The sequence below is a fragment of the Lepidochelys olivacea genome (assembly GCF_965140295.1).
Source record: "Lepidochelys olivacea isolate rLepOli2 genome assembly, chromosome: 1".
Taxonomy (NCBI): Eukaryota; Metazoa; Chordata; order Testudines; family Cheloniidae; genus Lepidochelys; species Lepidochelys olivacea.
In genome coordinates, this window is record NC_140411.1 from 232,173,045 (window position 1) to 232,199,003 (window position 25,959).

General features: G+C 37.3%; 1 protein-coding gene across 3 annotated transcripts in view; it reads left to right on the forward strand.

Annotated features, from left to right (window-relative positions):
* Positions 1–24,537, forward strand: part of INTS13 (integrator complex subunit 13) — a 31,763-nt gene extending 7,226 nt beyond the window's left edge. For all 3 annotated transcript variants that reach the window (XM_084648540.1, XM_084648541.1, XM_084648539.1), the window contains 15 exons: positions 59–133; positions 3,119–3,321; positions 4,255–4,335; positions 6,238–6,328; positions 9,042–9,170; positions 10,904–10,988; positions 12,919–13,008; positions 13,635–13,724; positions 15,320–15,498; positions 16,371–16,541; positions 16,954–17,108; positions 18,272–18,502; positions 19,813–19,952; positions 22,146–22,281; positions 23,213–24,537. In XM_084648540.1, coding sequence (XP_084504666.1) covers positions 59–133; positions 3,119–3,321; positions 4,255–4,335; positions 6,238–6,328; positions 9,042–9,170; positions 10,904–10,988; positions 12,919–13,008; positions 13,635–13,724; positions 15,320–15,498; positions 16,371–16,541; positions 16,954–17,108; positions 18,272–18,502; positions 19,813–19,952; positions 22,146–22,281; positions 23,213–23,252 — 1,896 coding nt within the window. In that variant the 3' untranslated portion in view covers positions 23,253–24,537. The remainder of the gene's footprint in view (positions 1–58; positions 134–3,118; positions 3,322–4,254; positions 4,336–6,237; positions 6,329–9,041; positions 9,171–10,903; positions 10,989–12,918; positions 13,009–13,634; positions 13,725–15,319; positions 15,499–16,370; positions 16,542–16,953; positions 17,109–18,271; positions 18,503–19,812; positions 19,953–22,145; positions 22,282–23,212) is intronic.
* Positions 24,538–25,959: the final 1,422 nt, after the last annotated feature.

The following is a 25,959-nucleotide window of genomic DNA, read 5'->3' on the forward strand; positions in this document are numbered from 1 at the left end:
CGTATAAGAAGAAAGAATACATTACTGTGACCTTAAAATTTGCTTTGTAACCTTTTAGGTGAATTTCATTGTAAGTGATTCTGGGGCTCATATCTTAAATTCCTGGACCCAAGAAGACCAAAACTTGCAGGAGGTATGATTAGTACTCGATATGTCTATTTATTTTGTGAGGCTAGTTTAAATTAATTATAGTGAAAGAATAAGCTTTCTTAGTATATTCAGTAGGCAACATTTTATCATGGTATGACATCAATGTTTTAGTTTTTTGTCTTGTATATTTTTTCTGAGAATAATAATTGATTCATTTGTTTGAAGGAGAATTCTGGATTTAGAAACATTGTATGTTTCTAACAGAATAAGGTTTTGTGTGTGTGCAGTTCAGTTACTTTTCATCTTAAGATAATGGTTTAAATAGAGACAACAACTTTTAGCTTGTGTAAATTTTAATTTTATTTGCATATTCTTACAAATCTAGATGAAACTAGCTCCTCTTTTAAACTCACTTGAAATTTTTATTTGTTTATTTTATTATTCATCCTTTAAAATCACAATCATGTAACTATAACAAAGGAAAATAGGCAAGAGCTGTAAAATTCTCTTTATTGCAAAACGTTCCAAAATTAATCTTATAAAGAAATTCACTAAAACACAGTGGGAATACAAAGAAGAAGAAAAAGTAGTAATTTAAAGACAAAATTAAAAGGTACTCCATCACAGGTTTGACTTCTCTATAGTACCCCCTGCAGGGCCAGGGATGGTACTCTAAGCACTCCCTGCATTCGTTTATAACAGTGGTTCTCAACCAGGGGTACATATACCCCGGGAGGTGCTTAGAGGTCTTCCGGGGGTACATCAACTCATCCAGATATTTGCCTAATTTTACAACAGGGTACATAAAAAACGCTAGCAAAGTCAGTACAAACTAAAATTTCATACAGACAGTGACTCGTTTATGCTGCTTTATATACTGTACATTGAAATGTAAGTACAGTATTTATATTCCAACTGATTTATTTTATCATTCTATGGTAAAAATGAGAATGTAAGCAATATTTCAGTAATAGTGTGCTGTGACATCTTTTTTGTATTTTTACGTTTGATTTTGTAAGCAAGTAGTTTTTAAGTGACATGAAACTTGCAGGTACATAAGACAAATCAGTTTCCTGCAGGGGGTACAATACTCTGGAAAGGTTGAGAACCACTGGTCTGTAAGTTATGGCCACCTGCTTGGAGTAGGGAGGTCTGTGCCGTAAGCTCAGGGTCAGTCTAAAAAAGGTTAACAAATTCAAAATTTGTCTGTTTTTATTTGTCTGTGTCAAGGCTAGCACTTGAAAGCAAGGCCCTTAACTGGCCATGGGGTTCTGGGAGAGCACCGAGTAACTCCTCTTTCCCAGTATCGCCTATCTTTGCCCCAAGCAGAAGCAGGCAAACTACCTTAACTGGCCTGCTGGCTCCCAATTGGTCAGTGTCTCCTGCTGGTCCTTTTAAGCATCTGGAGGAGTAAGTCTTGTAGATAGCCCAGTCTGAGAAGGGGGTTGTTAGGGTGTTGACACGTCCAGCTTAGGGGCAGAGAATGCCTAATAGACGCTGGTTGGAGACTCTGTTTGCATTTTGACTGGAGCTGGTTGGAGATTTTCTGATGGAACACTTTTTCACTGGAAAATAGTAATTTGATAGATCTGCAGAAACATGTTGATTCTGTCGAAATTTGGTTGTAAATCTGCAAACCAGGCTGGTTTCCTGCAAGCTTATCCCCTCCCTCCTCTGGTAGGCTGGGGCTCACAGGGCTTCCTGACTCCAAATCAGCCTGTCTAGTGGGCTGCCCTGGAACCAGGGCTTCTAGGTAGCCTGCTGGGCAGGCTGCCTCAGAGTGGGGGTCCCAGAGCTTCCAGGGAGCCTGGGTCCTAGGGGATCATATTTCATGTTGGAATCCCCAAACGTGTTTCCAAAGCAAAATAAAACAAACTCCCAGTTCCATGAAAAATTGAGTTTTTCAATTTTTGTCTCAGTTTGGACCCAAAAATTTTCTGTTTCCCTGCCTGCTCTAATTTTTACATCTGAAGTAAACTATTGAAGGTCTAATTTTACCATCAGAAACAGCAACTGATCATACATAGTCTTGGTAAGAAAGAACTATCAAGAACATCTTCATCAGGACCTATATCAAAAGCTTAATTCAGATAAGCCTTTTTTTTTTTTTGGCCTAATTATATTAGTGAAATGTCAGTATGGAGAAGAAATATAATTTTCAGCCCAAAAGAAGTAGTTTTCAGAAAACTAGAAATGTGTAACAAAGGAAGATAATGGAAATGGTTTTGCAACCTTAGGAACATAACAGCCATACTAGTCTGGCCAGTGATCCATCTAATTCTGATAGTGGCCGGTGCCTGACACTTCAGAGGGAATGAACAGGACAGGGCAATATCAAGTGATCCATCCCCTGTTTTCCGGTTCCAGCTTCTGGCAGTTGGAGGTGTAGGGATACTCGGAACATGGGGCTGTGTCCCTGACTGTCTTGGCTAATAGCTAGGGCCTTACCAAATTCATTGTCCATTTTTGTAAATGTCATGCTCATAGCATTTTAAAAATCTTGAATTTCACGGTTTTAATATTTAAATCTTACATTTCATGGTGTTGTAACAAAGCATGAATATGAATTTAGAGATAGCGAAATATAAACATGTAAAGCTCTTAAGTCAGCATTTTTCAACCTGGGGATCCTGACCCAAGAGGGAGGGCACAAGGCTATCATAGAGAGGATCACAGTATTGCCACCCCTACTTCTGCGCTGCCTTGAGAGCTGCGTGGCTAGAAAGTGGTGGCTGCTGGCTGGGTGCCCAGCTCTAAAGGCAGTGCAGAAGTAAGGGTGGCAATGCACCCTATTGTGCCACCCTTACTTCTGCGCTGCTGCTGGGAGTGGCGAGTTTAGGGCTAAATATTTAGCCCAGCAAGTTGGTTATGGGTCAAAATCAGTTGAATATTGCTCTATTTTTCTCCCCTGACCATGTTAATTTGTATGTAGAATAAATTGTAATTAATGACTTCTAGTACGAGATCATTTTACTGTAATAGCTAAGATCATAACTTCACAACAAAACTTTTTCTTCTTTTTAACCAGTTAATGGCCGCTCTAGCAGCTGTTGGACCACCTAATCCTCGTGCAGACCCAGAATGCTGCAGCATACTGCATGGTTTGGTTGCAGCAGTAGAAACACTCTGCAAAATCACAGAATACCAGCATGAGGCCCGAACCATGCTAATGGAAAATGCAGAACGTGTTGGAAACAGAGGAAGAATAATCTGCATTACGAATGCCAAAAGGTATTTACAGGATTATACAATTTTGGGGCGGGGGGTGGGGGGGGGGAATTAATGGTTCTATAAATAGATTCTGATTCTTTCTTTTTTTTTCTTGATGTAGTTCAGTGTTTTTATTTTGATATATAATGCCTTTAATAGTTAGTTTTTGGCTACTGACAACTTCTCACCTAATGTACTCCACCAGGAAAGGTCAGCTGAGGCATTCAAGATAACAGCTCCCTGTTTTACATAAGTGAGCATTAATGGTAGAGAGTTTCCAGGAGAGAGTTGTTTAAAGAGTTCGGGTGGGTTAAGGAGTATAGTAGTGTAGGATTAATGGTTTATGAAGAGTTAGTAATTTGATACAAAATTAAAGCTTGTCTCCACATGGAGCTATTCAGAAATCAGAGTGTATTAAGCTAAATTGGAAGAAGGTACTCTTACTCACGAATAAGGGAGGGATGAGGGGTCTGTACATTCCTGAATAGCTATTGTACTTGAAATTCACAACATATTTTAATCCAAATTAATTTTCAAGTGTAGACAAGTCCCTTGACCTATCTTGTGCCTTCTTGCTCACAGGCAGAGCAGTCCACAGACGCATAAAAAGTTGGGGATTAGTGAATAAGATTTGTAATTTTGTTCAATTGTACATGTATCTAGGAAAAAAGATAAAGTTGTGTATATTTAATTAAAATTATACTTTGACTTTTTAAAATATTGCAAAACAAAACTTGTTTATACTTCTGTTGAAGAATTTTTAAACCGACATTTGCTCTTATTTGTGCTGCATCTATGTGTCAAAACAGTAAGAGCAATATGGTAGTGAAACAAATATAGCCATAAGAGTTTTTCAAAATCCTCTTGATCTGTAAAAGTAATAAGCCATTTACTAAAGTATTTGGGTTAATTTTTTCTCTTTTTCTAAGTTAATTTTTTCCCCCCTTCTTTTAGTGACAGCCATGTTCGAATGCTTGAAGACTGTGTCCAAGAAACTATTCATGAGCATAACAAGCTTGCAGCTAATTCAGATCAGTGAGTGTTCAGTCCATAAGCACAGTTTTTCTTATCCCGCATATGCCAACTTTGATGTGCCTTTTACGAAATACTGATCTATATTGGTGGTGGGCAACCGGCCCATGGGCCGCATGCTGCCCATCAGGGTAATCTGATTGCGGGCCACGAGACATTTTGTTGACGTTGACTGTCCGCAGGCACGGCCCCCCACAACTCAGTGGCCGCAGTTCTCTGTTCCTGGCCAATGGGAGCTGTGGAAAGCAACAGCCAGCATGCCCCTGTGGCCCACCATTTTCCGCAGCTCCCATTGGCTGGGAACAGAGAACTGTAGCCACTGGGAGCTGCGGGATCAATGCGACCCACAATCAGATTACCCTGATGGGCTGCAGGTTGCCCACCACTGATCTATATGATGCTGTTTATTGAGAGTTTGTCTTGATGGGCCGTTTGAATGCTTAACAGAGAGGGGAAACTAGATGAGGAAGATAGTAAAACACAACCCTGTAGTCTGAGGTCTTTAGCCATTGTGTTTTCCTGTACCATAGCCCTGCACAAGACCGTGCTGCTTTAGATTGGTTTAGATTGGAATCTCTTAAAGCAATGAGGTATAAAAAAGAAGAGTAAAGAAGATAATTTAGCCCAGCTATGGAAAACATCTCTGTAACTAACAGTGTATCTGAAGAATACCTGATACTGCTGGTGATTAATGCTTTGAGCAATGCATATTGGTGGCAGCACTGAATTAGTTTTACATGCCTGTTACTTTTAGCCTGCCAGAGCTTCTGTGCTTGGAAATTGCTTTTAGTTTTCAAATAGCTTTTTTTGCCTGGTATCTCTGTTGAAACTTGAGAAACAAAATACTGAAGGGGGGGGAAAAAAGGACTGTTATGTTAAATCCCTTTTCCCTATCTTCTGTCTATCTTGTCTATTTAGATTATGAGCTCTTGAGGGCAGGAACTGTCTATTACATTGTACATGGGGCCCTGTCCTTGGTTGGCTCTAGGCATTTTCACAATATAAATAAATGTTAATAATATAATCCACCACGTAACCTCTAACTTTCATTTCACTGTTTGCATTTTTACAATTTTATAAATGTTAAAATGGTATTATGGGCCCCCAGGAAATAAGGTTTTTATTTAAATGCTATGTAAGGGTGAAAAGGTTTTGTGACTAACATTGTGACATTGGAAACAATGGAGGATTGGAGATACAAGATCTGGGTTCTTTTTTCCAAAGTTTTCTTGTGAAAACTTCACGTAGGTTGCATAATGGCTGTGTGTGGAACTCCAGCAATTGGGAGGTGAGGGTGCTCAGCATCATTCAGGCTATTAATTTTCATTTTCTCTTCTGTACCTAATGGGGATTAATTAAAATTTGAAAAACACTTTTTTATGAACAGATCCTCAGCTGGTCTCGATTGTCATAGGTTTATTGACTTCTGTGGAGCTATGACAACTTATTTTAGATGAGGATCTATCTACCCCATTGATACTTAAATGGAAGGTGCGACAGAAGTACAGTGTTGTTTTGCACCCCAAAATGCTCAGCTGGAAATCTTACCATGTTTTCAGTTATCAATTAATAGAATCATAGGACTGGAAGGGGGACTGGAGAGGTCATCTAGTCCAGTCCTCTGCACTCATGGCAAGAGTAAGTATTATCGAGACATCCCTGACAGGTGTTTGTCTAACCAGTTCTCAAAAATCTCCAGTGATGGAGATTTGTGTGTTTATAAAATGCAATAAACAAACACCAAGTCCTGACAAAACTTACTCAAAAGCAGAATTTGTCTCTGGTGCTTCTGACTAGTGCAGTGTTCAGGAAATCAAGTTAGTCTTGCATGGGAGAGAGTTGACATGAATTATGTGGCATACAGCTGCATTGCTGACCTACTAAATAGAACATTTGATTTCTAAGCCTCATGCAGATCCAGAAGTGTGAATTGGTCTTAATCCACACCTATCCAGTTGGTGAAGATAGCCTTGTTTCAGATCGCCTTAAAAAAGAGGTAAGGAGCTTAAATTGCTTTAAAGAAATGGTACCACTGTACTGAATGTCACAAACCAACTTAGGGCAGGTCTGTACTTAAAACCCTGCATTGACACAGCAGAACCTCTGTGCTGCTTAAGTGAAGACACTCCTACGCTGACAGGAGAGAGTTCTCCTGTCACTTCCTGAGAGGCTATAGCTATGGTGACGGGAGAAGCTCTCCCATCAACAGAGCACTGTCTATGCAAGGTTTAAGGTTGGTGTAACTGTTGGTCAGGGGTGTGTATTTTTCACACCTCTGTGCAACATAGTTATACCGACATAGGTCTGTAGTATAGTCCTGGTCTTAAAATTTAGCAGTAATGTTTTAGTTTCCCAGAGACTGGATACTCATCTGTAAAGGAAGAGGCATATGTGACAGTTTGTGAAGAAGCTGACAACATAGAAATGTTGTTACCATTTTCAGTGTGTGTTTCTGATAACATTTTCCCCTCCTTTTGCAATAGGCATGGAGTTGTATCTCTTTCATCAGTCTGCTTGAGTTGTTTTTGCTAACTGTTGACTTTGCAATAAAGCCATTCATCTTATAGTTTTTGCAGATTGAGCTCTTTAGTGACTTCTTGAAAGGAAAACTGTTAGTTTTCATTTGTGGGAAGGAGATTACAGTACAATGAAAACACAAGACCTGCATGAGATATTTACTTCTCTGGGACTTTGTCTCCACAGAAGAACACATTGCCGGCCACCAGGGACCTCTACTTCCCCATACAAATTTCTGTTGATGCTGAGCTTGATAGCCTGCCAGAGCATGAATATTGTTAAATGTTACATATATATTATTCTATCCAACCCGTCAGTACTTTGACTAACTGTATTGCACGATATGTTATTTTAAACTTGGCAGATGGGCTTGTTTGTGTCTTTTTAATTAAATGTCAGTGGAAAGAATATCTGCTTCCAAAGGGGTGATATGCAGATATCCTTGTGGTGTCTCAGGAGTTGATAAAATCCTATAGTATTTATCCACATACCAATAAAAGAAATGTCCTAAAAGAAGAAATTGTATTTTATAAATAACGTTAACACATTAAGTTAAAATTATTCTGTATACTGATATTTTCATTGCTTATTTACAAGTGCATGTTCTTGGACAATCTGTATATTTATAGTGACTGTAGGTCAAAAACCACACATGCACCAAGTGGTATATGCCACTGTACTCTGCTGTTCTTCAGTCCTGCTCTGTTTTAATAATCATAAGGTGTTGGCTGTACCCAGAGGTTGTTGGGGCTGAAAGTAAGTTACCTTGGGCTGTTGTTACAGCATAGTTCGGGGGAAGCTAGTAGTGAACTGGCTTGTAGCCACTCAACTAAATAAACAAAGAAATAAGCAAGGCACAAAACTATGAAGTGTGAAAATAGGAAGCAATAGTGTTTCCTGACAGAGCCTGCTTGTGGGTGAATATGCCGCCCCGCCCCCTTCGAAGGAGATGATAATAAAAGCAACTATGCAAATTGCTTTAGACGAACAGTCTCACCTGCGGACCTAGGCTTTGTGGGTGCCCAGGAATTCCCCATGCTGGAGCAGTGCCTGCCATGACCCCTCAAGGACAATGCTGGAGGGTCCGAGACTGTTGGTAGCAGAAGGGGTGTAAGCATTGATGCTTGTTTGCTTGCTGGAAAGCACATATTTAGTAACGCGTGAAGGCTGGGAAGCTTATTATAGCTTGGCAATAAAACTGGTTATATGTATGCACCTGGTGTAGCTTCATTGAGTTTATCCGAGCACTTTGGCTCGACACTGGTAAAGGCTTTTTTTTTTTCCTTTTTTTTTTTTGTTTTTAAAGAGAGCTTTCTAGTTTGACAGCGTCCTTTTAAAATGGCCAGACTAAAGTGAAACTATTGGGTTAATTGGAAGTGTGGGGGGAAAAAAAATCTGGAGTTAGTTTTTAAACTGTCACTCTGAACATGAAATAAATCCAATCCTATATCTCATTGTAGGAGTAAAAATAAAGATAATACCTTTCCTCCCACAGAACCTTCAAATGCTTTATAAACTTCACAGAGGCCTTGTATAGAGTATTACATTTTTATGCAATGGGTGTGAGAAGCAGAGAGTACTCTTACTACTTCACCATATTCTGAGGTTTCCCTCTATAACACAGTCCCCTGGCCAAGGAAAATTAGACAGGACTTCCTTGCAGCTCATTATATCAACGCATGATTATAGCACTTACCTCTTCAGAATGTTATACAAGTGTATATGAAGCACACACGAGGTAGATGGATAAAAGACTACTGTCCCCACTTTACAGATTGGGAAATGGAGACAGACCTACCTTGGGCCCTATGACAGATCAGTGACAGAGTTGAGATTAGGACCAAGGAGTTCTTGGATTCCAGTCTCGTGGATTGAGGTGGCCTCTTGTTGGCAGAAAGGGTCACAGTTTAACAACTCTCTGGTGTTCAGCGTTTTTGATGAAGTTATGATGACTGACTGAACCAAAGTCTTTTATATAACATCACTGCATCCAAGATGACTTTAAACTATGTTTATATCCTCTTTCTTTCTAACCATACATCACATTTTCTGTTGAACTTGGTGATGCAAGTCTTCTTAAGCTTAAAATGTTGATGGTTTGTATATTTGTGTGGTATCAGAAAACACCAATAAGGTACATTCTATGTCTTTTTTATATTTTAATTATTATTATTATTATTTTATTTTTAAAGCTTTCTCCAGTCTTAACCAGCGAAGTGCATAGTGTCCGTGCTGGACGGCATCTGGCTACAAAACTGAACGTTTTAGTACAGCAGCACTTCGATCTGGCTTCAACCACAATAACCAATATCCCTATGAAGGTAAGATTGTATCTATAGCTTTGATAAGTAGCTGCATCACTTGCTTTAAATTGTTTTGAAATTTTAATATTTATTTTAATTGAATTTTTACGTTGTTTTTCTCTCCATATCACATTTTCTGTTTTTTATTAGCCCACATTCAATGTCTGTGACCAGGTTAGTACATTTTAAGAAGGGAAAAAAAGGAAGGATCACAGAACAAAATGCTGTATTGCTATGTCAGCAATTCGATTCGACAGTACAAGTGTTATTTCAGTCCACTTCATATTATTTATATAAATATAATCTTGTTTACTTCAAATTACTTTGTCTGTGATTCTTTTGTCTCTTACAATTGTGTTCATTAGATATTCTTGACCTTTGTGCATTTTAGTGGCTTAGTGAGTCTTTTTTCCTCTGTGTCATTTTCATGCCCACCCAACATAAAGGTGTTTGTAACTAATAGTTTCTGACCAAAGGATAATGGTTTTTCAGCTGATGTGGAGCTGTTTAACAAGAGGGGAAGGGGGAAATTACTTTTGCCTCTAGTAATGGAAGATATTAAATGACTTTTTTTTCCCCATAGAAGCTACGTATATCCTTACTTCTCATTTATTTTTCTTTTTTAATTAATCTTCATTGCCACTGGGATGACAATTAATGTAACTAAAAATTCTAATTGGCTTTTAGTAGGTAGGAGCCCCCCCAGCTTCAATTACATTTTACTGTCAGACCAAGAGCACCAGTATTGCAAGAGAGGGAAGTTTATTAGCAAAACTAAAGAATGCACAAAAGGAAAAATAAGTCATTATTACCCAGTGCCCACTTCTTTAAAATGAATAAATGATAGTAGTGAATGGATTGTGTGTGCTAAAGTATCAGTTGACTTACTTTAGTTTGTTTTTACAACTTTCAGCTTTAACATGGATCATAGTATTATATATATAATATATATATATAAAAATAAATACATTTTTTTTCTTTTAGTTTCACAAATACCTTATTTGTAACTTACTGCCCTGTGTGCTGCTGGTATGCCTCTTCCTCCTACCTTTGTCTTTTTTAGGAATAGAATATGTTGGGTTCCCCGTGTACTATTTACTCAAAATAAATTCCCCAAGATTACCGTTCTGTTTTTGCTAATTTACTGTATATGGTGTTTGCTAATGCAGCTGTTTAAAGATGCTGTGTCCTCCTTTTAACAAACATCCAGTCTTTAACTTTATGCCTGCAGTTAGAACTATTAAATAGCTTCTAGTTCTTAACCGCAGGAACATGATAAACTGCTACTGTAAGTGGTTTCTTTCGTTAGTACAGGGTAAAAAGAAATTCTCAGAAGATTTAAAAAAAAAAGTGACTCTGCAAACAGATTCGAGTTAGAATTACTGGGTGCTGGTTAGGAAATTACAAGTTTCCCAATCTGTTTCTTGTGCTTTATATAGAGAAGAAGAGGAAGGAAAAAAACAAGAATTTCTGTCAGTGTTATTTATCTGTTTGTTATGCATTGTGCACATTTATGGCATTTATATAAATAGGAATATCATAGATTTAAAGAAAAAGCAGGCTATTGCATCTTTAAATAGATCAGAAAGCAAACAGTTTCCTCAACGTTGCAACCCCTTATTGTCTGATTCACTTAGAATTTTATTTTCTTCTGGTAAAATGGAGACTATCATTCTCCATTTATAAAAACAACAAACAATCTTTTTTAAAAAATAAACCAGATTCTTTTTGAATTTCCTTTTTATTTAAAGGAAGAACAACATGCTAACACATCTGCCAATTATGATGTGGAGCTTCTTCATCACAAAGATGCACATGTAGACTTTCTAAAAAGTGGTAAGTGGGGAAAAAGAATGTAAAAAGTGAGTGGTGGAATAATCTAAGAATTAAAAATGTCTAATAGAACGCTTTTATAAAAACTGTTTTAAGATCGTTCAAAAACTCAAGATCTGGGCTTTAAATGGATGCAAACTTTAAGCTTCTTCAGCAAGGACAAGATTTAACTAATTATAGCAGATTTTTTTTAATTGACATTTTAAATTTTCTTTACAACAATTTGAGATGTAATGTAAAATGAATTGGTCTTGGAATATTCAATTTAACCGATTTAAAAAAAAAAGACATAATGAAGGAAAGAATAACATGTAAACTTCAAACTAGATTAGACATGCATCAGAATGTGTGTGTTTGATGGAACCAGAGGCATTTCAGTTTGTCACATGAATGTAAGCATGCCAGTTCATGAGTTAAGATACCAGATGCTTAAACAAAAGTCCAGGAGATTTTGAGCAAGAGGATCATGTGACAGGCCAAATTTTCTTTGATGTTGTAGGAAGTATTCTCCCTCCAGGTAGCTGCATGTCAGTGTCTAAATAAATATGGCAACCCATTACTTCACTCACAAACACACAGACTTGTTTCCCAAAATTTGAGATAATCAAATATGCATATGAAAGTGGCACCTTAAAGTGGCACCGTAAAGACTAACAGATTATCCTTAACGGCAACCTGCAGGGTTGACTTCAGTGTGACTGTGTGGGTAAAGACTACTTGTAGAAGCAAAGGACAGATCATGCAAGACCCATTAGTACATGTTTCTATGATTTCATAATCAGAAAGGACTGTGTTTATCGTTTAGTCTCACCTCCTGCATAACCCAATATATACCCATTGACTCTTGCATCTAGTTCAGCATGAGTTATTGGTCTAGAGCGTAATATTTTGAAGTATATTTTGTGAGTAGTAACACCAGCGATTTGAAACTTCATGTAAAACTTATCTTTCCTTAGTGTGTGCAGATTATTGGAAGTTCAGATTAGCAAAGCGCTAATTAGCAAGAATATACTGCATTGTCGTGGAAGCATTATGATATGTTTATATATTTTATTGCCTTCCTGTAATTCACTGCTTCCTGTCAGACCAGCTGTAAATAAGACAGTTGTAGGGAAGTGTTTTAGCAATATATCTTAATATACATGGCCAGAACTACATGATGAGAGGTGTTTGCATTGGACAAGAAAGGATATAGAGATTGATAACAATACCTACCATTTTTTGCAAAAGGGAAGAAAGCAATACAACTTGTCAAATGTGCTCTTGAGATACGTTTTCAGTTATGATTTTTGGGACGTGCTGTTTAAAATAGAATTTTAATTATAACTGATCAGTTCAAAACAAAGGTTCTGAAACCTAGGAGGTGCAGAATTTTTGCACAGAAGACTATTACCCATCCTTGGAGTGTATTAGACTTCTTTTTAAAATAAGCTGCTTGTCCTGTTACAACTATAAAAGTATTGTAAATATATTTTTGCTTTAAATAATAAAATGAGACTTAGAGGAACATCTTTTCAGGAGCCTCAATGTAGCCGTTATGTTGAACACGCTTACTTGAACACCTATGTATTTTGCATGCATGGTTTCTTACACCCAACTTTGTCTGTACTGCAATAACTTTGCTCACTTGAAAAAAAAAAAAGTTTAAAATTGTAGCTGTTACTTCTGAAAACTTCTGGGTTTGGGGATATTTTTAACCTTATTTTGAATATTTAGTGTTTTAAAAATCATCATGTTCTCTTTCAAAATCAAATTCGGATTCCAGATAAGACATTTTGTATGTTAAACCCTCTCATTCAAGTAGGAGGGTTTGTGCAGCACCATCATATATTTTTATAAGGCTTATAGTTGCTAGATTTTTGTATTCTATAATGTAATGAACTGAAGACTGACTAACTTATTATGGAACATTTTCTCTAACTTGATGTTGCAGGTGATAATCATATAGGTGGCAATAGCAGAGAGGGTACATTTAAAGAAACTGTAACATTAAAATGGTGCACACCACGAACAAACAGTGTTGGTAGGTACTGTATTTTCTGTAAATGTTTGAGAAGCACTTTCTGTCCTGCAGTACGTTTCCTCCTCCTCTCTCTCTCCTCTTCCCCCCCACCCCCCATCCCCGCCAACGGCATATTATTCCCTGGTGATTGCACTACTGTTCCTCTGCTTTTTGTTTCCTATACCCAGTATCTCTTGCCACAGCTCTACTTTACTGACAGCCAGCAGGCCTCCAAAGAGGCTTCAACATCTACTGCTGTGATTCGGCCACTGTATGTGTACAGTCAGTATCTTGACAGACTGAATGCTCCTGATGCTGGCTAATCACTGACTTATTTATGTAGGAGAGAGGGGAAAACAGGATTTTTCTTCCTCTACCAAGCAAACTGCTTGCTCACTGGCAAAAAGTGTTCAGTAATTTCCCCTCCATTACTTTTCTGTGGTTTGCATCACCAGTTCGTAAACGTATTCTAATTCTCTAGTGACATTGCTCTGCAGCTTTTTTCCTTCCCTTTCTCTCTCAAAGAAATTTCACAAACAAATCACTTCAACTAATTTAGGTATTTTGTAAGAGAAGCTTCAGGCCCTGTGTTTAGTGTGTGCTTTTCTATCTTTGCAACTAACCCTTTCCACGTTTTTATTTTTCAGAATTGCATTATTGCACTGGAGCATACAGAATCTCACCCGTAGATGTAAATAGCCGACCTTCCTCTTGTCTTACAAACTTTCTTCTCAATGGTAAATTGTTTTCTTGGTTAAGCATTTTAAAAATTGTTAATGTTGCAAATCCCTTTTTTAAAGCATGTAGGTATATCCACATTGTACAAAATGTTAAGAAGTTAGTTATTCACTTTATTCCAGATGTCATATGAACACCTAATCTGTGTAAAGGACAGTAATACAGAAGCAAGACAGTCCAACAAACGTCTAGATAGATATTAACTGATAACTATATTTGAAGGGAAATGGAATAAAAATTACAATTTGAGTTTAAACCTAATAAAGGGGAGAAGAGATGGGAAAGAGAGAGGAATCCTGATTTTTTTTTCCCCCTAAATCCCAATATAGATTCTGTGTTTAGTAGTAATCATTTATTTTAATATTACCACTGTTCTTGAATTACAGTATAACTGATTAATAATAATATGTTTGATCACAATGCTTAATAGTGTTGAGTGTTCTTTCTGAATAGAAATGTAATATCTAAGGGTTCTTCCATCAGAAAACTGGAAAATAGGTTTTCTTGCTCTTATCAGTTAAGTGGAAATTGTTCTATATTGCAAAGCATTTGCAAGTTTCTCTGAAACATGCTGCAGAGGTTCAGAATAGGAACTTCTCAATGTATTCCTCTTTCCCCCACTGTCTCTCATTCAAGAGACTATAAAAATATTTTCCCTTCTATTCACCTCTAAATTTGCTAACTTTCATTTTAAATTTAACCCAGTTTTGAGCTAAGGTAGCAATGATATATCCTGCCATATATCTATCTATCTATCGAGAGAGAGCGAGAGAGAGGGTAGGCAGCTGTCAGCAATCAGGACAGAATCAAGGATCGGTGACTACTGTCTTTACCACCCACAGTTGATCCAATTAGGTGATCATGTGACCTCCTACATTTATTTTCATATACTAAGAGGGCATTGTACCTGCTTGAAACTGACACACTAATTAGTATTGAGGTCAGCCAAGGATTTGGTTAGTCAGTTTATCATTCAACTGCTACCATAACCTTCACCCTCAAAAGAATATATTTAGTAGAGTTTTCTTGTGCATACTCTTAATTTCAAGAAAATAAGACATTTTTGACTTTTGTGAACATGAAATAGTGTCCCTTGAAACAAAGAAATTTAAGATACATTAGTACTCAAATATTTTTCACAAGATAGTTTTTTAAACTGTATATTTACCATGTCCTTAGTCTTCAATGAGAACAAGTTATGTGTTTGGGTCACTATATGGTTAGCATTGTAAACTATTGAAAATAATGAGCTGACCAAATAGAGTATAGCATTTCCATTACTTTTACAGACATTTATCTCCATAAGGATTATATTTTCTGAATGATCAAAAGGTAACAAATAAATTACGTAGTTTGAACCCTTTCTATATGATGCAAGAAGAGTGCTATGTTCCATAATAGCCTATCTAAAGGCAGGAATTAAAGTTCCATAGGAAACAATTGTAGGTCACTAATTTGAGTTTAGTAAGAGACCTACATTAGCTTAACACCGCTGGGGTTGGGTGGCTGGGTGGTTAAATATAAACCTGTAGAATATCTTTAAATGTAAATTGCTGTACTCAGTAGCTCATCAAACTGATCTCAATTTTAATAGGTCGTTCTGTTTTGTTGGAACAACCGCGCAAGTCTGGTTCTAAAGTAATTAGCCACATGCTTAGTAGCCATGGAGGAGAAATTTTCCTGCATGTTTTGAGCAGTTCTCGATCAATTCTAGAAGATCCCCCTTCAATTAGTGAAGGATGTGGTGGAAGAGTCACAGACTATAGGATTACAGTAAGATACTACTATTTTATATTTTTAGTCTTACTCAACAATTCATCAGAATTCAGGGGTGAGGAGTGAGGGTGGGTTGAAACAGACATTCTGTACTGTAAGAAATTGTAGGTCGCTTATTTTAAAAAAAAAAAAATTTTTTAAATGGCACACTTGGATCAACTATTTCTTCGTTCTATTATTGATAGTCAGCATTTATTGACACACACACAACCACTTTATAAAAACCTTCTGTCTCTATCCCACATCTGTGCTTGCATGCTGTAAGCAATATGAAATTTCTAAAATACTCTCATTGATTACTCTTTTTAAACACTGTTTATCTCAACAAAGGTTTGAAGTGGACTGGATCCAGATAGCCCTGCACCCAGCCCTCTATAAGAAGGATAATTGTCATAATGAGGGTCTTTGAGAATAGCTGGACTGAACAGATAAAAAAGAGCTGGATCTTATAGACTCAGGTGTGGAGGGGGCACTCTAAAGAAACCCATTTTACTCTTTTTAATTTGATATCCTCTGCATTCGGTGCCCATTAGCAAAAAGTGGCCTGTAAACAAACAGAATAAAACTTTAACATATGTAATTCCTTATTATCAATCCAAAGCAGAGCATTTGTTGCCACATTCTACAATTTTTTTTGAAGTTAAGCTTTCATGAAGTTAAGATTTGACAAACCTCTTCCTTAAATGCTTTCTATATGAATTCAAAGTAGAATTGCTCATAAGAATATTGAACACAGAGGTATAGTTTTTAGGGCTACATTCCTTTTCCTTTCTGTATTATTCATAAGGGAGGCAATGATGTTTGACCCGTTCAATGAAAGTTACTTTGTTAGAGAAGTTCCTAATTTTATCTTGTTTGGTTATCATTAGGATTTTGGTGAATTTATGAGGGAAAACAGATTAACTCCTTTTCTAGACCCCAGATATAAGATCGATGGAAGTCTTGAGATTCCTTTGGAACGAGCAAAAGATCAGTTAGAGAAACATACTCGTTACTGGCCTATGATTATTTCGCAAACCACCATCTTCAACATGCAAGCTGTAAGTGACCATGGATTTGTAACTTTCCTTTTCTGTTCTGGAGTATGTTTTAAAACTGTACTTGGGGGAAGAGTTAATATCAATAACAACTGAATAGCTAATAGCACGCTATAGAAAAATCAACCAAAACAAAATCAGTTAGAATAAGGTTTTGGCTTTCACTTTTGATTAAGTACTTTGTGTATATTTTACAACTATAACTCTGAACCCAAATGTCTCCCATTACATGGAATTGAGTTGGATGCAGAGCTGTTGGGTTAAGAGGAAGACTTCATGTAGTAATGCATGCTGGGGACACTTCCGAATGTAGGTTAAAGGATTTTTATTTTTTAATGTCAACCTCAGATATGCTTCTAAATCCCCACCCCCCCAACTAAATGCAGGTTTTGTTCTGTTTTGTTTTGTCCTGAAGGTAGTGCCGTTAGCCAGTGTTATTGTGAAAGAAGCTCTCTCAGATGAGGATGTGCTGAATTGTCAGAAAACAATATACAACTTAGTAGATATGGAGAGGAAAAATGATCCACTGCCAATTTCAACAGTTGGTACCAGGGGAAAGGGTCCAAAAAGGTTTAACATTTATTAATTTTGTTGTACTTTTGCAAAAAATATATCCCATCTGCATACATTCCAGATGAACCTTGTGTTTTAAGTTGGACAATCAAAGGTAATTTAGAGTCCACTAACCTACATACATGAGCAAAATAAATGTTGTATATCTTTTGGCTGCATAATTTAGAGCTGTAGTGCTATTCCCCTAGTTTCATGTTAAAGAAAAAACTCAGTTGTAACTGCAAATAACAGATTCAATCACATCTTATATTTAAGACCCTTTCTAGAGGGGAAAAAAAAATCACACAGAAAACACCATCTTGAGCCTCGCGTAGGGTAGAACAGAGGAAATGGAGGCACCACTGGACACATGGAAACCAGACCCTTCCAAAGCTATTGTATATTTAAAATATTTTTAATATTTGATTATCTTAAAAGTAGTCATTGTATTGTTGAAACATTTGATATAAAAGATGAAACTTCCCTTACAACAAATTTGGAAGTCTGTGATATCCCATCCATTGGAATAATGATTTGCGTTTCTTGTACATCAATCTAATCCTAGGCAGGATGGTTACCTGAGTATGGGGGGAAAAAAGTCAGCTACAAAAGCTACTTGAACTATTTAGTTCTGTAGTGTTATGTTATGATGATTCTCTATTATTTTGTCTTTAATTTTTGTCTAAGAGAAAAACATTAAAATTAATTTGAATCTGGCAATGAACAGATGGATTTCTACTTGTCTCAGCATTGAAAAGGAGGGTTTCTTCTTGTCTCTTGAGTTGGTTGGCTCAAGTGACTTTAATAGGTTTTGGCAATGTCTCCACAATAGCTTTGACCCAGGGAAATTAATGATTATGACTCAAGGGGAGATTTGGGTATTAGATTTAATTGGAAATTCAGGTTTGTTGGAAGCAACCGAGCATGTCCATGTACAATGCGGCTCTGATGCTTCCAAGAATGAAACAATACAATGTGATCAGAACTCCACTAAAAGGGAGTTAGAGAAAACCTACTTTTACTGAGACATTTTAAAAAAACTTAGGCTCAATCTACTAGACAGCAACCGTTTGAACTTTGATTATTTAATATATAAATGGCTCTTACAATCTGGAGGGTGGGGGAGAGAGAGTGTGTTTGTGTATAAATATGTGAAGATTTTATTTTGTGCCTGTGGATAGAGATGAACAATACCGGATTATGTGGAATGAATTGGAGACCCTTGTTAGAGCGCATATAAATAACTCTGATAAACACCAGCGAGTCTTGGAGTGTCTACTGGCTTGCAGGAGCAAACCTCCTGAAGAAGAAGAGCGCAAGAAACGAGGGAGGAAGAGAGAAGAAAAAGAAGACAAGTCAGAGAAATCAGGAAAAGATTATGAACTGGAAAAACCCTGGCAGGAATCAGAGAGGTGAATTTTTTGAATTAATATATGCTTTCACGTACTAGTATGTAATATACAGCACAGTCTAGCGCTAGAATTTTTAAAATGTTAAGTGATTTAATTAACATAATTTTAGCTTGTTTATAAAAGGCACACATGTAAGCAGTTACAGATAAACTCTTAAGTATCGAAACCCCAATTATCTGATGTTAAGATAAGTTTCCCAAATATGACATTTAGTTTCATGCTTATATTAAGGGTACACTTATAAATAGTTTAGAATGGGGATAATAAAAGAGAGAGAGGTTTTTTAATAAATGTTTAATCAATTGTTATAATCGCCAAAATAACAGTAAGTTGCTTCACCATCTATAGCACCTTCTACTGTTTTAGATGTATACCCATCCGTAACATAGTACATCTGTTAATAACTTTGTGTAAACAAACCCTAAAATGAAGTGTGACTGAAAACCATAGACAAATGAATTTTATGTATCCTGAACTCTGGCTGATCGACTGTTTAGGTGTCCTTATAGACATTTAGATGCTCCAGGTTTCTCTGCACTGAGTTTTGTGTAGATGAGCGTCAAGGTTTATTGACTATGGACCTGCTTTCTATCCCTTAAGAAACAAAAAGTTGTCCTGTTAGCTGATATGACATATATGATCATGAAGGATCAGTTAATCAGTCTAGTCATTAATTTCTTAGTATCTTTTTCTTTCCTCTCATTCAAACTTCTCTTCTAAAGAAATCATAAAGTTGAAACTCCTAAAAAATGGTTAATCAGCTCTAAGCTCAACTTGTATGTGCTGTTCTATATGCGTGCATGGCCACTAGGAGAAGATGGATGTTTTGGCCTGCAGTGTTGTGAGCGTGCTGATGATACTTGGATCTACCTGTGCCTGTGGTCAAGTCCAATACTATGATTTCCTCTCTTTCCTAGTGTGAGACAAAGGTAGGGATGCAGATGACAGCAAACTGGTTCAGGCTCAAACCAGGAGTCGTCAGTAGATTTGGGTTGTCCAAATGGTTTGCAACAATTGCACTTTTAAATCTCTAGCACAACCAATTATCACAATAATGAGTGCAATATAAATATTAGTAACAAATTGAAATGAGATTGAGTGTCAGGTCATTCTCACTTCCTTTTGGTCTGCATCCAAGAAAATACTTAGCCAATGGCTTTTCTGGTTATTTTCATCAATCTTATGACTCACAAAAAAAAGCAATTGTTATACTAGGACAGATGTTATATGAATAAACTTGAAGAGTGCTGTAAATGAGAAGTTTGTTGTTGATGCTCTCTGATGTCTCACCTTCCCCCCCCCCCTTTAAGATTAAAAGGTGTATTGGATCGTGAAAAAGAGGAACTGGCAGAAGCTGAAGTTATAAAAGATTCTCCTGATTCTCCCGAACCACCCAACAAAAAGCCTCTTATTACAATAGATGAAATACCTCCAGTGGAAAAAACAAAAGGTAAGTAAAAAAGATTGCAACAGATTTTGAAAAATAGTAAGTCAGGTAAAATTGGTGTGAATTGCAAGATATCCTATATGGTTGTCACAGCATTTCCTATTTGCTTGAATAAGATAAAGGTATATCTCTTGAATATCCTGTATGTAAATTTAATCATTCAGTGCTAATAAGAGTCGTGGCTAAGTCTTTATACACAAAGTGGGTGAAGAGAGGGAGTCAAGCAGAATCTTACTCTGAGCTGAACAGTTTTGGTCCAGGTGGAGGGATGAAAAACAAGCTGTGAGGTTGAAGGCTTCAGGGGAATGATACGTAAAGATACAAAGCCTCTATGTTCCTGATTTGAGTTCCATCTGATTGATTGCTGTTCCTCAAGGGCCAGATTGTGATAGTTTTAAATTTTGGTTACTACCTTACATTGTATGTGATCCCATGGATTTCTGTGGAATTACATCTGGAGTAAGGAGCTTCTCAATGTGCCCAAAGATCACAGCCTCGTCCTAATCTAGGTAGTACGTTTATTGAGTTCAAAATTAATTTCCTTGTATAGAGATGTCACTAATGTAGAATAAAGAGCCATGAGGGTAACACAAAGGAGAGCAGAAGAGTTACTAGTAAATGTAAAATATATTTATTTTGGGGTAGTGTGTCTTTATAGAAAAGAACCCTCACCAAATAAAGTGCTAAATAAGGCATAGTGGTGAATACCAAGCACCATACACGTATAGGGGAAAGAAGGCCACAAAAAACAAGTTACAGGCAGAATGAATGAGCCGTAGCAGGGGACATCAAATGGTTTTATCCTAGAGTGAGGAGTCAACTGCAGAAGAGTTGAGTCTTGGAGAGATTTGAAGAGTTAATTTTAGTTTAATTAGAAAATTCTGAATTCTGAGAGATGTCTTCTGATTTTTGTGCGTGTATAATCTATTGATCAGTGGTTTTCAACGTATATGTCTAAGGGGTCTGCAAAAGATTACTATGAAAATACAGTTTCAGATCCCAGAAAGGGCATTGTTTTTCTGATCAGTCAAAAGTATTTGAATACCCCCACCTACACGTCAAAACCCAGAAGTATTGTTACCACCATAGTTACCACAGTTTAGTGCCCTTTTTTGCATTGCATCAAATGCCATGCTGAGCATGTGCGACATTTACAAAACGTCAGTTTTCAGGCCAAGACTTCTATGGCAGGGGTTTGAAGACCACTGGTTGAATTTCCAAAAGGGTCCACACTTTCATTTGAAAATTTTTAGGGGTCCACAAATGAAAAAAAAGGTTGAAAATCACTGTATTAGATAATTGACATACTATATAAAATGGAATATTTTGGTGTGGTCTGAAGGTTTTAGTGATAGCTGCATTATGCAGACCTGGAGCTAGAGTACTGTCTGGAGCAGTCTGCAAAAGGTAAAGAGTGGGATCTGGTAGTTCACAGACTGAGATTCCCCTCCTCCAATAAAACAAATGCTGATGGAAAGCTCAGAGGTCTCTGTTGCTGCCCACTGTCCTTGGTAGTTCTGGGTGGGGAATTTTTTTTGGTCTAGTGGGCCACCATTCTTGCTGGCTGAACAGCTGTATTTCAGAGCTGTCACCAGTGGCTGGTGTTGAAAGGACATTGACCACTTGACACTCTCTCTGTCAATCAGCGGGAGAGACCAGTCTCTAGCCTGGGATATCAAGGAGCAGAACTGCCTCCTTTGATGGCCCAATTACCATATAATTGCAGTAGAGCAGTCACAGCTTCAGTTCTGTCTTTGGGACAAGGTTTGATTGATTTAGAGCAATTCCTTGTCTGCTGCAGGTTATGAATGGGATGTGGTCTGTCTCCCTTGGATCCATTTACCGCTATGCATAGGCACAAAGCCTGGCTCCGCTTCATGCCCACAGAATAGTGGAATCCATTTTGGTCAAATGTACTGAAACCATAAAATAAACCATACAGAACTAACATAATGTGAGGAAAAGTAACCTCATAACCTCATACCGTCTAAATCTCCCACCTGTTTGTAGCTGTCATGTTCATCTAACCTACACTGTAAGTTTCTTGGGGTAGGGACCATGTCTTACATTGATCTTTAATGTGCTGTGGTGGTGCTGTATAAATAGTATAATTTGTTTGGTAAACTTATATTGAATTTAGTATTTGAGAATTCATTAATCAAATCCCCTTGATTCTATTTTCAAATCTAATCCTAGGGCCAATGTCCTTGCTGTCTTTGTGGAGCAATAGGATTAATACAGCCAATTCTAGGAAACACCAAGAATTTATTGGTCGTCTGAACTCTGTCAACAATAAAGCTGAGCTGTATCAACATCTTAAAGAGGAAAATGGGTTCGTATTGCTGAATACATAATACATTTTATAAACAGTCAATGTGCTATATACAGGAACAAATTAGTCATCGTAGTAATTTATTAAGAGGATTCCTTACCTCTTGCATTAATAAAAATTTAATTTTTTTTTTATAGGAAAACAATTTAATAATCTCAGTTTTCATCCATTTGCCCCTACTTCATTGCAGTCCTCCCCCTAACTGAGCAGGGCTGAATGCCACCCTGTTGTCTTGAGGGGATTGCTTCTTACCATCTATCCCAGTGACTATCTACACAGCACAATCCTCCTTATGCTTAGAGGGGGCCAAGTAGGAGACGAGATTAAGACCCAAACTCCCCAAAACAGTATCTCCATAAAAGTAGCTAAATCAAACATGGCAGAAATAAAACCATTGCGTCGTGTACAACACATTAAAGGAATAATAACATCTCCTGCATTTCCATAAATCCAACTGCCATCAAGTAATTATTAGAATGGGAGTAGCCAACAAATTGAGCAAAAGGATAAAAATAACAGGGAAAAATGTTAAATACTGTTAAGGAGTTGACAGAAACTGGTACAGCTCTAGAGATTCAGAGAAGCAGACCCTCCACAGTCAGACACGAGTCTGTCTTTTGTCTTGCCTTTGTTGATCACTGCTGGAGTCAATAACGTAACATCAGTCTTAACTGTGATATTTATTATATGGAACTTATTGCTCATTTACCCTAGTTGTAAGTGGAAAGTTGCCTGAAAGCAAAGTTTCCTCTGGTTTAATGATTACTGCATAAAGAAATCTCTAAAAAGATAGTGTTGGGGTACTAGAAACTTATAAATAAATGTTTATATAAAACCACAGATTTGCTTTTTATTTTTAATCATTTGAGTGCACTCAATTGAACTATATGCTCTAACTGACCAATCTTCTTGATATATTTTTATATTTCAGAATGGAAACAACAGAAAATGGAAAAGCCAGCCGGCAGTGAATGTTGGTTTTTAAGAATATGCTTGGCCATATTTCATGAATATTTTATGCTGGATTTGATATTGGTACCATTTCAGTAAGATTGTATAGATCTGTTGCTTTGATTGGTTTTACATTTTTCTAATTTTTATCCTTTTTCTATTAAATGTAAAATTTGCATATTACATTCAGTGAAATGTGTCCAAATGAGATTTGTCTTGAAGTATCTTATAATCATATTTTAGGAGGAAAGGATGTTTCTCCTGCAACACACACAAGCAAACCTGTGAAATGATACAATCAGCTTTTTTAAGTCTATTGTTTAATATTGAAAAGCACAGTATTCATGCATTTTTAAAAACTTATTTGAGCTTTTTTTCTGTTGTATTGATACATTTTAGCTCTATATGAAACTCCTCTAGAGGCCACACTCTAGGAGAAGAGAAATATAAAAATGTCTAAGTACAGGCTCTTAATCTGGAGTTCCTCATTGACAGTGTACAGTTCCAGATCAACAGTTGGGCAGTGGGGTAAGAAATGGTTTAAAACCTTCACTAGAGTGTAAATGATTGGGGTGAGGGCATGAACTTCTTAAACAAGATTAATTATTAATTTCATCAAGAGAATTACTCAGTTTGAAAGCAAAGCTTTTCTAGTTGCTCTTTATGCCATAATTAACAAAAACCAAATCTTCGCCTTTAACTATTAACTGGCTGCTACCTTCAACTTGCCATCCACAGGAGTGTACAGAAAGAGGCTGTGGGGTGTAAAATAAAACCCACTTCAGAGAACAGGGCCCAATCGATTATTCTTTCTGTGGCCATGCAGCAGAGTTACTCCAACCTTTGCTGAATTAACTTCCTTTTGCTTGATGGCAGCTGGTAGAAACAACTGACTTGGGTATAGTACAGTGCAAGATGCTGTACCATGCTCTTACTTTAGTAAGAAGGGTAGCTGGCACATAGGCTTTTCTTCTAAATAATTCAGTATGTCACATAGCCAAGTTTCATTAACTGAGAAAAGTATGAAGGCCGCAGATGATGATGATGGTGATGGCTGGATCAGAACACAAATATCATGTGAGTACTCCTTACTTACATTCGTAACTGCTGACCATTTAGCGGCATAGAAATAGAAATAAAAGAGAGAGCTTCAAGGTGATTACATAGCAAGTATAACGAAAGGTAATTACTAAGTAAATACATGGTTTATTTCTTTCTTGATATATGATGATTACTTTTAGAGTCACCTGGTGTAATTATTTAAGTAATCCATAGGATCAGTTAATAAAGAGTACTTGCATGATATTTTGTCTGTCATGTTTTACATTTATATGGAGATTGCGAAGGTTCTCAAAGCTTGGTGTCACACTGCTGCAATCCAGTTACCTTCGGGATGGGAAGGCAACCATTTCACAGCACTTCAAAGTTTTCCCTCCCCCAGCTGTTTGACCAAAGACGCTGGGGCAAATCTCTGCATTTGTTTAAAAAAAAAAAAAAAAAGCTTACAGATGTTGAAAGTCCTCTCAGAGCAGACAGGACTGATTTTTATAAGGTCTCATTTGAAAGATCTCTGCAAAGACTCCCTATTCTTGAGAGTACTTTAGAATCTTTAATGGCCACAAATACTCAAGTCCTTCATTTCCACCTCTTATCTGAAAGACAGCACGTCCTGCAGCAGAGGGTCTCCTAGCATGATATTGAGGTATTGATTCAGTGCTGATGCAGAAAGAAAAGTGCCACCTCGAGCCTTGCAATCTGTTAGGACCTGATTACAAGTATCAGGTTCAGATGTGAAGACAATCTACTCTCTCAGACTTCGGTTGGGTTCTCTGATCATCTCCTGCTGCACCTGAGGTTGGCAGCTCAGTGGCAGCTGCATGCCCTGCTCCCACTGACTGCCACCACCTTGCTGCTCTCAGTGTTGTGCAGAGTGAGTGTGCCAACAAGTCACAGCACCTCTCAATCCACAGTGCACACACAGAAGTGAGGCAGGAGCAGGGCACATGGGCCGGCACATGGGCCACCACATTGCCAACCCCATAGGCAGGAGACAATTGGAGACAAATTGCAGTCACAAGATGTGGGGAGCGGGAAGCTTCCATGAGGCCAAGCCTCAAGGATGAGGCCACAAAGTTAACACAAGTTTGGGGGAAGTGTTAGTCATGTCTGAAAGCGACTTGACATGAGTTTGGGTTAGTTGGGTTGAAGATGGGCTTAAAATGAGGCCAGCGCAGACCTATATTGCCATCCTCACTTCTTGCAGCACCTAAAATTTTATGTCTGTTTCTCATCTTAAAACTTACTCAGCCTGAGATCACTGCCTGATGTGAACTTCCTCTTGTCTATACTGAAGAAGATTTTAAGTCTGGAAGCTGAGCATTTAAATGTCAACATTCAGCATTAGTTGCTGTTATTTGTAAAGAAACATCAAGCAGAAGTGCTTCTCCTTTGTATCTGGGCATTTTCTACCTGTCCCATCCTAATGTTCCATAAATATTAGGCTGCACACTTAACATATTTATGTGAATATTTAATCACAGGAAGAGAAATCCTGCATGTTCTGTTAAAAACAAACCTACTGCATAAACAACCCAAATAAATAGCTACATGATTCAATAAAAATACTTTGCTCTTCTGAAGTACTTTCCATACAAGATCTCAAAGCACTTTACAAACAAATGGGCCCCAATTCTCAAGGTACTTTAGCATGTGCCTAATGTTAAGGAC